The 16,525-nt window shown below is 35.8% G+C and overlaps 1 protein-coding gene and 1 long non-coding RNA gene across 2 annotated transcripts; both read left to right on the top strand.

Annotated features, from left to right (window-relative positions):
- The first annotated feature begins 738 nt into the window (after window positions 1-738).
- LOC100642487 (G kinase-anchoring protein 1) lies at window positions 739-3,569 on the top strand. The gene is made up of 7 exons (XM_020863481.2): window positions 739-880; window positions 1,024-1,208; window positions 1,498-1,566; window positions 1,840-2,110; window positions 2,179-2,436; window positions 2,510-2,664; window positions 2,749-3,569. Exons 2-7 carry the CDS (start codon window positions 1,035-1,037, stop codon window positions 2,779-2,781), a joined length of 960 nt encoding a protein of 319 aa, XP_020719140.2. The 5' UTR covers window positions 739-880; window positions 1,024-1,034; the 3' UTR covers window positions 2,782-3,569.
- A 4,311-nt stretch (window positions 3,570-7,880) lies between these two features.
- LOC105665814 lies at window positions 7,881-13,735 on the top strand. Its single transcript, XR_007224339.1, has 5 exons — window positions 7,881-8,433; window positions 8,600-8,910; window positions 8,986-9,163; window positions 9,398-12,057; window positions 12,833-13,735. It is a non-coding gene; the product is annotated as an uncharacterized LOC105665814 (long non-coding RNA).
- Window positions 13,736-16,525: the final 2,790 nt, after the last annotated feature.

The raw sequence follows: 16,525 nt of genomic DNA, 5'->3' as shown, positions 1-16,525 counted from the left end.
TGCATTTATATGTAATACTTCGTATATAAATTTTTAATATCAATCTGATTTTATGTTTTTAATACTTATGTAGAATGCATTTTTTGCTACAATTAAATATAAATAGCATACTTTTATATTTTGTATACATAACGTGAATATAAAGTTTAAAAAACTAAATTTAGTGTATAACAAATAAACAAAAAGAAATACAGTTTAATTACAAAATTATTACGAAATTTTTTTACAATATTATGAAGTATAAAACAATAACTATGATGTAAATATAAATTCAAATATCAAAATGGATCAACTTATAACTTTAATAACTGATACATTTAAATTTTGTACAAGTATAAAAGTATAATATCATATTATATTAGAGTTATAAAACTAAAATATTTTTTATCAGTTATGACATGTAAATTGAAATGTATATGAAATTAATTATAAAATAAGTTGCAAACTATTTAACATCGATAACGTTTCTTAATTACTAATATTGTTATATTGTTATATTGTGATAAACAGTAATAAAACTTTAACACAAATCAAGGAAAAGATTATAGCATGTATGTATGTATAAAACAATTCAAATATAATATTTGGTATTAAATATGTAAGTACTTTGAGATATATAATAGTAATAAATTTATTTTCTTTCAAGTATAAGTACCATGTTAAACTCTTGAAACTTTGAAATATACAATTTTCTTATTTCTATTTCTACAGTTGGTCTTACTGTGTCGCCGGGCGGGTAAGTGTAATTTCCATAATATTTTCCGCTAGAGGCGCTGAAAGTTTGCAATAACGTCTACTATTCGTTTCCGGTTTATGTGATAGCTTAACATCGTTCTTCATTTTTCCTTATACATCCGTTTGTGTGCGATAAGTATAGCACGTAAGTCGTTCGTTTGTACTAGGTTATATCATTTTTTACATGATACACGATGCAATAACACAAGACTCAATGAACATTACAAGTTTTATGAGTATAATGATACCGGAAGTTCTGTAGTTTTCGTTATCAATACGTATATTCAGAGTTCACAGAAATGGCGACCGCCGTACCATCAAGATTCGCAGTTCTCAGCATTGATGATGATGATTGTAAGCCGAAGAAATCTCAGAAGAATGTTACTGCCGGTAAGACGAATCAAAAATCTAAAACCGACAAATCGAAACAACAGCAGCAACCAAAAAAGGACGACAAGAAAAAACAAAATAAGGTATGATGCGTGTAGTTTTTGTTTTTTTTTTTTGTTTTTTTGTTTTTGATTACCCGGTAAACGTCATAGTATTTGTAAGTCGTGGCGGGACCTTGTATTTTGAAACGAACTTCAATATTGATTTTGTCCTTTAGTGGTGTATATAATGAATCTCAATATATTTTTAAATGTAGGAAGCAAATCAATTTATAATTAATAGAATAATTTAGTTCTTAATATCATCATAATAATGTTCAGAAATTTGTAAAATAAATGTTTTATTTATTTTACACTTTTTCTTTATTTATAGGGAAAAAAGAAAAAAACTAGTAGCAATGAAAATCAACAATGGGAACAATGGAAACAGAAAGATACAATGGTAATGTATACATTTTTTATAATGTATTTTATTTACTTGTCTTTAGTTTAATGAAATTTTTGTTATAAATTTAATAAAATAAGTTTTTATCTGGACATTGGTACAATGACACCCAACCAATTGTGTGTAATAAAGGACAGCACAGGCTTGACTAATATGTGTGAAAATCATAGTTTAGTTTTAGATATAAATTGTTAAAGCTAAGATTTTGTTTCAGTAGTGACATATTTATAAGTGTTGTGTGTTATCACGTCCAATTGTGATTTCCTTAAGGCTGTCGAGGAAACGTTTGAGCAAGAATTACATCAAGCCATTTTGCTGTCAAAGCTGGCTTATGAAGAGCAGCTAGTAAGTGCAGTCAAGTCAGAAAAAGAGCAAGAGTCAAATAAGAAATCAGGGAAAAAATCAAAAAAGGCTACTATGTCATTGGAGCAGTTCAACAATATGGGATTAGAAACTACTTCTACTACAACTACTACCATTACTACTACTACTACTCAAAATAGAGTATTACCTCCAGAAAATGGTGATACTAAATCCAAAGGTAAAATAATTTCATATTTTAAATCTTAAGTAGATAAAAAATTATTAATTTAGTCAATTTATTTATAGAATTAGACACAGAATTTTTTGAAAGAATTGAAAAGGAGACAAAAGAAGAAATCACAAAGGAAAAAGAAAAGGATATATTGAAGGCGAGATTAAATAAAATCGATGATGATATTGCATCTGCTCAATTAAGGGTAGAGGTGGAAAAACGTGACGAAATCATTAATGAATTAAAGAGTCAAGTAGAAAACTTAAAAAAGGAATTAACACAAGTTAAAGAAAGGAATAAAAAGCTTTATCAAATATTATCTCATGGAGAAAGTAGGCTTAATAGTTCTTTACTGATAGTTCTAGTATTATTGTAAATATGATTAATTTTCTTGTTCGTTTCTAGTGAAAGACAAAGCGTCAGTATTAGCTGAAGTCGCAAAATTACAAGAAATACGAGATGAGTTGACGTCCGAAGTAGCATCCTTACATGCACAATTAGAACAAGAGAGGTCCAAAACACGTACTTCTAGTACAGATGTTAAACCATCTAAACAAACTGTAAGATAATTATTAGAACGGCATTAAATTTAATGTAATTGATTACATATAATCGTGTGTTAACAAACTATATTTATTTTTTAGAATAAGAAGAGGCCCGTTAATGAAAATGCCTAAACTACAGATTATTTTTGTTGAATGTAAAGTACTAAACCATTGTGATCTATAAAGCTTAATTTACTGCTAATGACTAATCAGTTAACAGTCTGAAGACTGATGCGTAATCATTAAAACTTAAGATCTCATGAAAATATATCACGTATTTGACTTTAAAGCATATAAATCAATCTTTTAAGTAACGTATTTTTCAAACATACAGAAGTTCACTCAATGAAAATAGGGTCATATTTTTCTAAAGTGCATATTTTCATTTGTAATTTGAGTTCCATTCTTTCATAACATGGTACAAAAATATCTTTTTTTATTCAAACTTTCTTACACAATAGTAGTTGAACATAACTTTATAGTCAAGTTTAAACGGGAAACTAACGCAACACTATTTCCATATTGCAACTTGACAACATAAACAAATGTCGTTATCTTCCAAATTTTGTGCGGACGTACGTCAGTAAGTATACATTATCTGAAGTATTTTGTAATAAATATATTCTACACCATTCTTGTTGATGTTAATAATTTCCTTAATATTTTGTTAAAGCTATCGGTGAAATTTAGATATTTTGATATTGTACATACAATTTAGAAGTAATATTTTATTCAGTGCGAACATTTGTGGACAAAAGATTAAAAAAGGAATGATCAAATCTTTTGTTCTATGAGACTGAAACAAAATTATATACATAAAAGATGAATTTCAGGTCCTAAATGTATAAGCCATATTTATATACAAACTATCATGAATGTATCAAAATAAGTAACGAAAATATATTTTTTTCACAAAATTATTCTAGATTTAAATTTTATTTAACAAAATAATAAATGTTTATTTTCTAATATGATATTAACCCATATATATTTTAGTCATATGTCATTAATATATGTACTACAATATTCCTGTTAAAGATAATTTTTTAACATGTTTTATTTTTAACATGAATTTTATACTTATATATATATATGTCTTTTTTATTCAAGAAGATATCTTTGAAATTATTGTATGCTATAACATTTTCTTCACGTGCCCTTTTACAATCTTCGATTACCGTCATTTCCACATACCAATTCTGTTTTTTTCGCCATTTCCACTGGTGACATAGCCGCTCTCACGATGCTAAGCTTTATCCGGATTATACGTACGAGTGCATTTTTATGGAAATTTTTTGCTCACTTTTTCTGCCTGGAGTTATTCCAGGCCCAGGCAAAATTTTTTTTCGACTCGCTCTCTCACTGGCTTCAACATTCAGTTCGATATGTTACACCTCACGTTCCAATTCTTTTTTCCGGCTTTGCTTCATTCGTTTCCGAGTTCACGTAAAAAAAGAAGGAAGGAAAAAATGGAAGAGAATTCGCATGTACCATGATAAATTTAAATACGCATTATACTTTAGATTAAAAGAACCCATCGGCTTAATCGTAAGCGGATAAACGACTGAATTCCTTTCTTTTATTTTTTAATATGTGAATTATAAACGGAAATGAATATTAATTATGTTTAAATGTGGAATTGAAAACAATATAAGGAATAGCTATAAATAACGTAATCAATCATAATCAAAAAAATATAGAAATATTTGCTCGAATGGGAAAATTACGTTTAATTTATTTTCAATTTGTTCAAAGTAAATTAATCTGTATCGTTTGGCATATAAAAATTATATTAGTTGCCAAATGAGATTTTACGGGATTGAGTATAATATTTACAAGCAGGTATAATGAATTGTTCGTTCAATTTTTAGAGGAAACTGAATTGGGAGTATAACTCGAGCGTCTATTCAGCTTTTGACTGGAATCTTGACCAATAAAAGGGGCATTAGCGTTAAGTGGACGCCTCGCCTACTCGGTCATAGTCCTGTTTGCTACAAGAGTAGAGGGTGGAAAATATAAAGGGTATAGTTAGCGAGAGATACAACTGAGATCTAAGTAAAAGTTACATACATCGTTTATTAGCTTACGCAATAATACGACTCTTTTTATTCCAATTTGGTTGTATTACAAGAAATGAAAAAAAAAAAAAGAAAAAATACTAATATAAAATAAGCGTTATATGGCAAAATAGAAAGGAGAAAGCTAATTACTTATTAAAGAAAATTAGCCCTAACAGCAATATCGCAATGTTGTATCTTTAAATTAAAAAAAGAATATAGAATTAGCAAAACATTGGCCGTTATCTTTTCATATTTTATGCAGTTTAAAATAAACGCTTAAGATATAAGTTTAATGTAAGTAATTTTCACTAAATTTCTTCATTTAAAATTCTAAACTAGAGATATATAAACTGAGAATGGTATAATAAATAATTAGCTGGACAAATATTATTTCGTCGTCGATTCGATCAGTCTAATTTATCATTATGATATCGATGTCGTGAAAAAGTTTGTTCTTCGATAAGTAAAAGTTGATGGTTTCGAACCCGTCGCTGCCGAGAGAAAGGAAATACGCGCGGGAAAAAGACAGGTAGAGAAAGAGAGAGCATGGCAAAGGGTGGGTTTTAGGACGTGAGATGGTAAAGGGGGTGACAGTGGGGATTCATTATCTGACAGTCTATTGTCATTCCTGCGGGCTGAGATTTTGCTCGGGCCAAGAGCATCTCTGGTATATGTCTGTGTACATATTATGCGTGTATGTATGTAGTGATACGCGATATCTGCCATCAGAAACGCGTTTGAAAAGTCAGACATTTCCTTCAGTTCTTTTTCGCCTCGTATCATTAGATACGTTCTGGTCAAAGATCTGTAATATCTCTTATTAAAGAACTTGACATTTTACAGAAAATATTAAGTTCTAAAAATAAAAAGCATGTAAAATAGTTTTGCCTGACTTAGCTTTACTGATTGGTATTAAAATAAAATGTGTTAAAAATATGACAAGATTAATGTTATATCGTTCTACGTTTTAGTGGAATTATTGGTTCGTACAAATTTAACGATCTATTATACAAGATTATTTAAGATGATAAATATATAAAGAATTTATTATGAAAAATAACAACTAAAACTTATAACGAAGACATTTGTATACTTCAAATATCAAAATAAAATGTCTACATGCAGGTTCCAAACAAAAAATGGAACAACAAAATACTGTGAAACAGTTTTAATGTAGAATCAGAAAGGAACAATATAAGCGCGCACTTTATATGTACGCGCTCATCCCCTGCAGAAGTAACAAAATAATATTTTAAATTATCCAGGATGCTATTGAGTATTTGGCAGTGACGATATTCCGCTGAAACAAAATTATATACATATACTTATATATATTATAATTGTGATTCGCCGGAAAGTGTGTATCATGCATATTGTATGTATACACAGAGAATCTGTGACGATACAGCTGCAAAAGAGATTTTCATATTCAGATAGGAGACAGCGGCCTACATTCTTTGTTTTATTTCAACAAAAGTAAATACGCGGCGCGCGAAAAAGACGAACGGAAAATTAATCCAAACATTAGGCAGGAAAATTAAGGGGTCCGTTGCGAACAACGGTTGGCACTCGTTATTACGATCTTATTCATCGCGTGTATTCCACGGTGTCATTAACGCTCCCACGAATGTACTGTCGTTCGCGATATGAAGTGTCGTCGCCTATGTCGGGCCGCAAGAGAAAATTAAGACTAACGAGGAAAGCGTTTCTGTATCGTGAAACGGGAGGCCCTCCTTCCTTCCAGGCGAAAAAGAAGTTCTACGGAGACGATCTCGTCTTTCCACGGGGTATAATGAGATCCCAGCGACGCCAGCTCGATCGCGCCCTATCATTTTTCACTACTGATCCAGGAAAGTATCTAACTCTCGGCAATATCATGATCCTCCGTTTATCTTCTGTATTCCCTCTCCTTCGCTGTTATACATAGAGTCAACAATTTCTTATCTGTTTGTTCCTTTATCAACGTCTGAGTCGCTGTAATAGGCACGATAAGAAATTATGTAATTGTTATGTGCTGCGTTTAGTTGTATTTTGATCGAATGTATTTATTTCTGTTCGTCTCTGAAGTAATATCGAATATCTCTTAGTAGTTCCTGTAGAATATAGTGTTAAATATTTAAAATTCGAAAATTGAAAAGACTGAAAGTTTATCTAATAAGTCGACAAACATGTCTGCAGGTTTAATATTCTTTATATTCATATTTATCTAAATCATTGAAATAATGGGACAGAATATACCTTTCTTGAAGAAAAGAATAATATTCCTCTAGGGTGGTTACACAATATTTTCTACACATTTTTTATGATTATACGATTTTCACAATTTCTCATAGTTAACATGACTTTTTCGCAATCAATCGTACGTATCAATCCACGACGATTATTTATACCACACGAAACAGATCCCAAACTAAAGTTAATCGTTTAAGAATTAAATTAAATATATTTACTACAATAACAATACAATATTTAATATTTAAGCAATATGGCATACATTAGAACCACATAATCAACTATGGGGACTGTGGAAGTTCTTGAAATCTACACAATGGGTCAAGGTCCTTGGAACCTATACACTGTTCTTAATGGCCTAAAGTTTAAGGTGCCACAGTGTATGGGTTGCAAAATCTTCGAGTACATGGATATATCTAATAAGAGATATCGTATTCGATAAGATATTTTAAGTACATTCTTTTTAAATAAGAAGAACTCGTTATCGTTTATTAATCCTTTAGACGATTATTAATCCCTCAACCTGATATCTTCGCACGACACACTCAGCCAAACCAAACATCTTACAGCTAAATCGAAACTTTTCCCTATATCTACCGATCTATAAAGTTTTTACTCCACCGAGTCATCGATTCAGATGAAAGGAAAATCATCGACACGGATGGTACCCTTCTCGACACCTCCTCGTTTCCCCCGAGGCTCGGCTGCGGACGTGAAATATTTTTACATGCGGCTTAACGCGAAAGCATGTCACTCATACGTGAAACGATTAAAGTTTTAGAAGTATCGATTCCGTTGGCGTTACCGTTGACAGACAGAGGGATCGTCAAAGAGCATAATAATTACTGCGCCCGCAGAGAAGAGGCTCAACCCTTTGTTCTATAGTCACTTTGCGAAAGGGGCTGTGCCAGGAGCGCAGGGACGCTTTGGGGTGGGACGGGGCTAAGGGGGCTCGGGGCGGTGGTTGAAGAGCATCCGTTTCAGTCGCGCCATTATGTAATTGATCTGGGCTTTCCGTACGCGATGATCGTGTAATGCGTTCCACGTACTCGACGCGCGCGATTCCGCATACATCTTCTCTTCTTTTTTCTCTCCTTCTTCCCTCTCTCTCATTCTCTTTTCCTCTACTGCTATCCGAAAGCCCTCGGAGGCAGAAGAACGTTGCAGTCCGTTGCATCACGCGGATAGATTAAAAGGAACGCACTGGCAAAGGTGAGAGTCGGTGGACAGTCAAAGTCGATACTCGTTTTCGTATCAATGGTGCTCTTCGACTGGATCGCGCTCCTCCGAACCGTCGATAATTTTCCTAAAGAGAGAGATTTTTCGTTCCCGGCTCACTCCACGTTGATGCATCCAGTCAAGATCGAAATGATTTCACAAGAGTGGCGGATTGATGACGAACGTTGATTACGAAGATTGGCCGGTGTCGATGCGATTATCATAAATAAACTGTGGATGTTTACGTATCTATGGGAAGTTTAACAGAGTAAGAGTATGTAATTATTCTTTTCATAATAAAAAAACAACTTACAATACAGATGGGTGTATCGTCTATTTTTTATAAGATATATATGTATACTTAGATTCTGAGATCTTAAATTATACGCCTTCCTTGAATTTATTAAAGATTAAATTAAAAACTATTTATTTCTTTATAGAGATGTCACGGGCATGTAAGTGCGTTAAATGGATAAATAGTTGGCATACTATTATTGTGGATTACATTTTTCACATTTTAACTTAATTAGTAATTGTTTCAATTAAATTGTTTCAATTAATCAACATAGTAAACATCATATATACACATAATGTCAATATTTTACTACAGTCTACAATTCATACAATTAATCAAATCGATACACTAAAAAGCAATCAGACAAATAACTGTATCTTCAAGTAGTATTCTAAAAAATTCAGGATTTATATAATTTACACGTACGAATATAAATCACGTTGTTTATGGCCGAGGGTAAGTCGTGACAAGTTTTCTCGTTATGTTTCATTAAAACGGTTTTCTGATATCGCAGTGATCTCTTGTTTACAGAAACGTACATGTAATTCGATTCCACGTAACAAAAATAGCCAGTCTTGTATTTACCCTAATACAGGCGTTGTTGGGACTCGCGATTCATTACAATTAACGAAAACCGTGGTATGCCAATACGATGATGGACTCAATTAGAAAATGGCGTGGTTGGGGGTGGTTGTGTACATCGAATGCGGTATGATTATCTACCCTGTCCATTATTCATTTTCATTAACGAAAACCGCGATTCCGAGTTTTCTAAAGAGAATTAGCCTAGTATTACATTATTAGGTATTCACATTTACTTCTCTCGCTTTTTCACTTTTCTCTATCTCTTCTCCGTAAATCTTTCTCCTTTTTAACTTTACCTTCTTTTCTTCGTTTTCTCTTGTTCTTCGCTCGATGATCGTTTCTTTTCGTTTGTTTCCAGCTCTTCCTTCTTCGTCTGTGGTTCATCGACGAACGCGCGCAGGCATCGCTGGTAGATATTTAATTAAAGTTGTTTGCGCGACCAAGTTTGGAAACTTTGGGAATAAGTTACCGGCGGGAATCAGCGAAGGGGCCATTTAATTGTCCTCGCGTTTAATGCGCCGAATGGCCCGGGAGTTATACTCGTCATCATGTCACCGGAAGTCACCGGATGGGTGGGCTGAGTAGTAAACGCGTCAACGGGCAAGAAAAGAACCACACGAGCGTGTTGCGATTTTCGTGAAAAGTATCTCGTCCTTAACCCATTTGCACCGGTTTCTTTTATATCGTTGCGTTGGCAAGGTGCTACACGCGAAACGTTAATTTACTCTGTCGCATACACATATATACATGTATATATGTAAATATATAGATATACTTTTATCGCAATTACACAGAGAAAAATTTTGTACGTCACGCTTTTCATGTTCCTCGAAGTTGACGGTGACATCACAATGCGACCCTCTTGCGTTTTATTTTTAATTTGCGCCGATATCGAAGCCAAATCCGTGCGTCCGTCGCCGTTGTTTTATGCCGCTCGTAATTATACGAAGACACGCTGCATGCTTCTATTCAAATCGTTGATTTTAAACGACAGAATCGATACCGATGTATTAATATAATGGACGTTGGCCGAGGTAGAGTAAGCCTTTCCTTTCTTGTTCTACCGATTTGTAGAAGTATGCACTCGCGAAATCGGTGAGTCGCGATTTAATTGATGCTGCTCGCGAATTAATTACGCGTTAGTAGTCGAGAAAATTCCTGCATCTCGGATTAAGTTGAACGCTTTGAAGCGTGTCTGCGATTACGTAGATTACCGTCGTCCTCGATGAGGATAGAATTCGTTTCTTTCAAGTCGCTCCATTTCACGCGCTAATAGGTTCGCGGTGTTTCGCGCACTCGTGTTACGCGACGTCGCGTTTACAGACGCGATTCACTTAAAAACCAAGCTCTGTCGTCAGCGGATTTCATTTTCTTTCTTTTTCTCTTCTGTCTCTTTCCTCCCCCGTCTTTTTTTTTTTTTTTTTATTTCACCGCGAAGCGACTCGATTATACCAACCGACTAAAGCTTGATATCAAAAGCATTATAGATTCAGACGTATCCAAGTAAGCGCGAGCGAAGACGAGAAAAAACGGAAAAAAGGAAATTTCGCGACCTAGCTGAAATATCCCTTTAGAATATCAGCGGGTGAAAATCTTTTTTCTTGAGTTATAAAGAAGCTCGGCGACGCGTCCTTCCTGAAATAAAATAACCGATAAGTGATCCGGTGTCGGTGTGGACAGAGCCTTAACGTGAGAAACGAGAGGCCAAGTGATCGCATAAACGTATTCGTGTCAAAAGCAGCTCCGGTCGAGACCCGAGTTATCCTCTGACCCCACTCTGTCATCTCGAACTTACCTCGCCTCCTCTTCGTATCACCAAACCGTTATTTTCGGCCAGGTTTCCCCATTTTCTTCCCGATATTCTTCCGGACAAATGATTCGAATGCTTTACATATACATTTTAAAAGAAACATATGTATCTACTAGCTGAGAATAAAGCGTTTCTATGCAAGACAGAAGTAATATAGAATTTTATTTTTCATATCTACAACTTTTTAGAGATATAGAAAGTAAATTCAGTTCGAATATAGTTGATGATATATAATTACATCGTTTAATATGATTATATCTTTTTAATAAAACGAGGATGACGGAAAATATCAACTCTTTTCGAACATTTTCTTTCGTTCTGATTTTTCTCCGCTTACCTTTTAAAACAATATCTTGACAAAATTTTAATTTGATTTCCAAATTCGGTGATAATCACCGGAATTCATTTCGATTTCAAAAGATTACAATAATTGATAAGCGTTTGTCAATGAGGATCTTGAAATCTTGAAATAGAATTACTTAAAACATATAAATAAATTTACTTTCCAAAATTCTATGCTACGGATTTAATATAACATTTCTGCACTAGCCATTTCTAAATGACCATTTACAAAATAATTTCAATATAATATACATGTAAACAACAATCACGCAAATTTCTTCCCTTTTAAAATGTTGTTCGCCTATCCTATTCTTAGCATAACATTTCCTCTCTATCAAAGGTAAAAATTCGCGTTTTTCCATTTAAAATAGAGAAACGTTTAATAAAATACCGCGACGGTTGGTGCACGGCATTCTTTAGTATCGAATGCTTACGTAATAATACGTGGTCGCGTTGGCGCGTATACTCCTACGAACCGTGCGCGTTCTATATCCACGGAAATTCTCGAGCGCGGTGCATCGGTGCACTTTAAAGCTCGCGGTTGTATATTTCCTCCCGTGCACCGAACACCTCGCACTTGAGCCTTGTCACAATAAAACATCGGTCGCGCTTCCGCGGCGTTGCTCGCTCACTGTCGCGAAACAAAAATGTTTCGCCGCGGAACGTCGTGCAATTAAGGACACAGAATCCCTTGCCGATAAACTTTGTAACGTAAGCCCTGACTAAGTTTAATCGTTTAGTACGTATCGCTTTTACGCTTGGAAAAAATTAAACAGCTGTTCTATTTAAATGATACATTTAGATGTTGATGTTCGGATTTTTTTATATAAAAAATCAAATCAGATTGTGACATAGTAATTTTGCAGGTATGTACATTTATTGATAATTCAATTGTTTCAGAAAGATTTCAATTCCTTATCATTAACATCGTAGGAATCGTTGCCTAACGTGTATCGTCACAATAATTTTTTCAAAATTGCAGCAAGATTTCAATGTAACACTTAGAATCTATTGTGAGTGAGATTTCATTGCTTTCTTTTATTTCACTGATTTCTATCAGTAAGCTCAAACAATTACATATTTTATTATTATTCAAGATTAAATGAAAAGCAGACAAGTTATTGTTTGTAATTGTTTTACAAATAACATCACGATATTCCGATGGTATTATTAGAAAACGATAATTGGGAAAAAATTCACTTTTCATGAACAACCATGGTAGTGTCCGAGAGTTAATTTAAATGTGCAGCACATGAAACTTCTGCAAACTGCAAAGATGTGTTAAAAATATTGATCCAAAAGTAGTAAGAGATATAGAGATATTCTCAGCACGTACGCCAAAGTTCAAATCAATCGGTTCAGTAATTTATGGCATATCGTGAACCGTCGCGTCGTCGTTATTCTAAAGAATACTCTGTAAAAAATCCATGCAGATTTTCACATAGACTGTAACGGTAAAAAATCTTTATAACGTCTTCAATTTTAAACTTTATTAAAATATTTTGGAAACATGTTTTGAGATCTCTGAACATTCGAGAAATGTAAAATCTTTAAAAGAAAGTTAGAAACCTGCATTGGAATATTTCATTGTAGAGAAATATCTGTAAACTTGAATTATTAACGCTTTATTCTTTTTTATAGATAGGTATAAGAATAGTTATGAAGAATATGTCTAGCTGAATGAAAATTTGCTGGCTATCGTAAATTCACGATAAATCCAGACTCGACGCGAAACCTCTTAAGGACTTCGTAGCAGGGTTATATATCAATCACAGAGAAAGCTAATAGGGGAATGGAGCAAGGCAACATCCTCACGTGAGAAATTCATGGAAAACGTGGTATCTTTCGCGCGTGCCGCGTGAACACGTGCATTCTCAAAATAGAACGCAAATATTGTTGACGTGAAATGGGAATTAATAGAGAGGATCCGAAATACTGAAAAGACAAATACAGATGTGGCATATCTACTGTTCTGCATGCAAACAGTCATATTGACAATAAGCCTCCGATAAGCGAAGCATTTGCGTGCATGCATACGTTCAATCATTGATGATTGCTACAAGAGCAAACGAATGTAATAACGATTTTACGTAATAATCAGCCTGATAGGATGCATTCGTTTCTGTCATACCTATCATAAAAATTGCTGGTTGAAATCCTATTATTGGATATGATCGTTTACGACCTTGTGTATGAATTCACGTGCGTAGGATGCTTGGCCAGTCAGTGAAACAACTACACATTCTCGGGGATCAGTAGAAGTTTTCTGTAATGAACAGACTCTACTGTTCACAGGACGGCACATGTATTTCTTTGACTTGATAGACGACACACTCTTTTTATTTTTTTTATTATCGAATAATTGTTTAATTTACCATTCATTTACATATTTTTAATTGAATTTTAAAAAAGTTGGTAAAATATTAAAAAGTATTATAAAAAGGGAATAGAATTATGCTTTGTGGTATTGTAAAAGATATTAATATTCGATTAATTAATATAAAAGTTGAAATATAAGAATAATAAATTATATTGGTACGTTTATTACGTAGCATTTATTGATCTCTAAGGATAAATTATTGTTAGTCTTTATCAATTTGCGAATCATATAAAATTTCAAAAAGGAAGAACAGCTGCTATTCACCGCAATTTATCCAGCAGAAAAATTTCTTCGTTAAAGAAATATCGATAACCTGTTAATTAGCGTTAACGCGAAACCCGCGCTGCTGATTCAATAACTTGCTAAACGAAATACCAACTCGTGTCGGAAGCAAATCTGAAATTGCTCAACGCTCCCTTTTATCCGTACATTCGTCTCTGTCTCTCTTCTGTTCATCTCGTTCTTACGACCCTACAACATTCACCTAAGTCTGATCCAATAGTACGCGTACGATAGTAGAGACGATTATCCCCAAAACGTCGTGTACGTCAACCGTATGTATAGCTGCTAGTCCCGATACATTCGATAGACACACATACTCAATCATACACACACGTATGTACATACAAACGTATATATACATATACAACAGCGGTGCGTTACTCGCGGGCAAAGCAAAGCGGAGTAGAGCAGAAGAGTGGAGCAGAGAAGAGCAGAGAGATCCGTAGGTGGATGTGCATCCGGCAACCTGCTGACAACAAGGCCCCAATACACCGAACAAGCCGGCAGTAGAAATTTACGTGCACGTATCGACGCTCATATACGTACGCTCATCCATGTAACATATGTACGCATGGGTCGCGTTAAGTGTAGCGTACCTCTGTGATTCTCACCCGGTACCCAGCTCAGTTCTCCTACCCTCTCCCCGCGCCCTCTTGCTCATCCTCGCGGTCGCACACCACCGTCGGCTCTCCCTCTCGCTCTGCCGTCGCCTCCAACGCCCCCGACCCACCTCCTCGCCGTGATCCCTTTCCTCCACGGACCACCCCCGCCGCCCATCACCGCTGTCATGAGGCCTGGCAGTCGCATCGTATCGCAAACAAAAGACGAGCGAGCGCGCGCCACTCATCGCTCGCGCTCGATGCGACAGCGAGTGACGTCCCTCCGCTTCCTCCTCTCCTTCGCTCTCCACACCCGTCTACACACCCTTCGAATGCTCCCCTCGCGTCACCCTCCGTATCGCCGCTTTCCTCGGACCACTACTATACAGTCACGTAGCTTTTCTCTTTTCCACCTTCGCCCTTACCCCCTTTTCACCGTGTTTCTATCTCCGTCTCTACCTTTTTCTCGCTTTCTCGTTTCTCCAGTAAGCTGACTCGTTTCAGTCCTTTCTCTCTACCCTTCGTTCGTTCATTTCCCTCATTTTATCCATTCCTCTCTGTCTATCTACTCTCTTTGCACCCTTCTCCACATCCAACAGAGAGACCAACCCTCCCCATCTCGCTACCTTCTACCCGGTTTCTGTTGTCACCCCTCCTCCTTCTCCACCTCCACCGCCACCTCTTACTCCCTCTACTCTCGCAGCCGAAGCCATCTCTTCTCTGACTCTCGCTACTCTACGATTTCTGCCGGCCTCTTCACTCCCACCGACGACCACCCTCTGTGTACTCTCTTCATCTTCCGTCGTATCTTTCTATCTCCCTCTATCTCCGTTACTCGTCCTCTTTGCGCGCCTCTCCGCGCCGACCACCCTCAGTCATCCCCTCCCCCTTCTACCACCCTGCCACGCTCTTTTCCTCGATCTCCCTTCGCCCCCGAAACCTAAACCGCCACCGCGTAGTGGTACACCGACACAGATATAGAGTCAGCCGTACCGGCACAGCTATCTGTTGTTATCACCAGTTATTTGCATCCCTTCTCGTAGTCGGTGGGATGGTTGGTACTGCCTGCTGCGAGTACGAGGATACGTTCGCACAGGGGGGTAGAAGGGGGGAGAAAGGAAGGATGGGATGGGTGGTTGTAGAGGGGCCACAGGGAGACGGACACAGGGGGTTGACGGTGGGGGAGGGGTCTTGAAATTCTCGGGAGCTTTACTTCCCGGGAATATTACACGCCCCGCCGTGAGCTCCCGCCGATTCGAGTGATTCCTCATCTCTCGCCCTTTTCCTAACCGTTCCGTTCTTTCGCGAAAGCAGATGCGCAACAACACGGCTGTATTTATGCCCTTCTCCCGTTAGATGAATTTCGATTTGATGGAACGTTGACCGTGTTTCGGATTTAACCGGCCGCTATCCTCGTTTGTCCCTCGCCGATGTTCTTCTTACTTTTTTCTCCCTTTGTCTCTGCCTTTCGTCTTTCTCTTTCTTCTTCTTCTTGTGTTCGTCTTTCTTCTTTCTTCCGTGTCACATCGTAATCTATGTACTTACAATAGTAGATAGACCGTTGAAACGATTGTGAATTCGAAGCACGAAGCTTCATCGTGTATCAATAGGGGGGGAGGGGCGGAGTAAAAAAGAGTTTCGGTAATCTCCAAAGTTGTTTGGCAAAATTGGAGGATTAATTAGGGTAAAATACAGGGGCAATGATGAAGAAATTTAAGAATTATTTGGACGATTATTCTTGCTTATTATCAAAAATGAATGCAATTGAAATGAAATTGGTGTTCAAATTATTAATGAACAAAATTATTTGGTGAAACAAATAAATGATATTCAATCATTAGCGTTCAATGAAATGACATGAACGAAAGTCCTAAAGTGCAAAAATTATAAAGTTAAATACTATAGCATAATATTTCAGGTTTTAAAATTCTCAAATTTCACGTTAAAATAATTAATAATTTATATTCTAAAAAAAAAAAGAAAATATTCTGTTGAAGAGTCAAAAATGAAAAATTCACGACTGGAATATCGATTGACGATGATGTGTCTGTCATCATTCAGAGACCCTATGGC

Source organism: Bombus terrestris, chromosome 6 (assembly GCF_910591885.1).
Source record: "Bombus terrestris chromosome 6, iyBomTerr1.2, whole genome shotgun sequence".
NCBI classification, from domain to species: Eukaryota; Metazoa; Arthropoda; class Insecta; order Hymenoptera; family Apidae; genus Bombus; species Bombus terrestris.
Note: the sequence above shows the minus strand (reverse complement) of the source record. Positions and strands in the feature narration are given on the sequence as shown.

Bases quoted from the DNA above. Each gene is read 5' to 3' on its own strand.
- LOC100642487 (XM_020863481.2), top strand. From the start codon at position 1,035: ATGGCGACCGCCGTACCATCAAGATTCGCAGTTCTCAGCATTGATGAT. The intron at 1,567-1,839 runs GTAATGTATACA...GATTTCCTTAAG, and splicing joins GGAAACAGAAAGATACAATG to GCTGTCGAGGAAACGTTTGA. The intron at 2,437-2,509 runs GTAGGCTTAATA...GTTCGTTTCTAG, and splicing joins AATATTATCTCATGGAGAAA to TGAAAGACAAAGCGTCAGTA.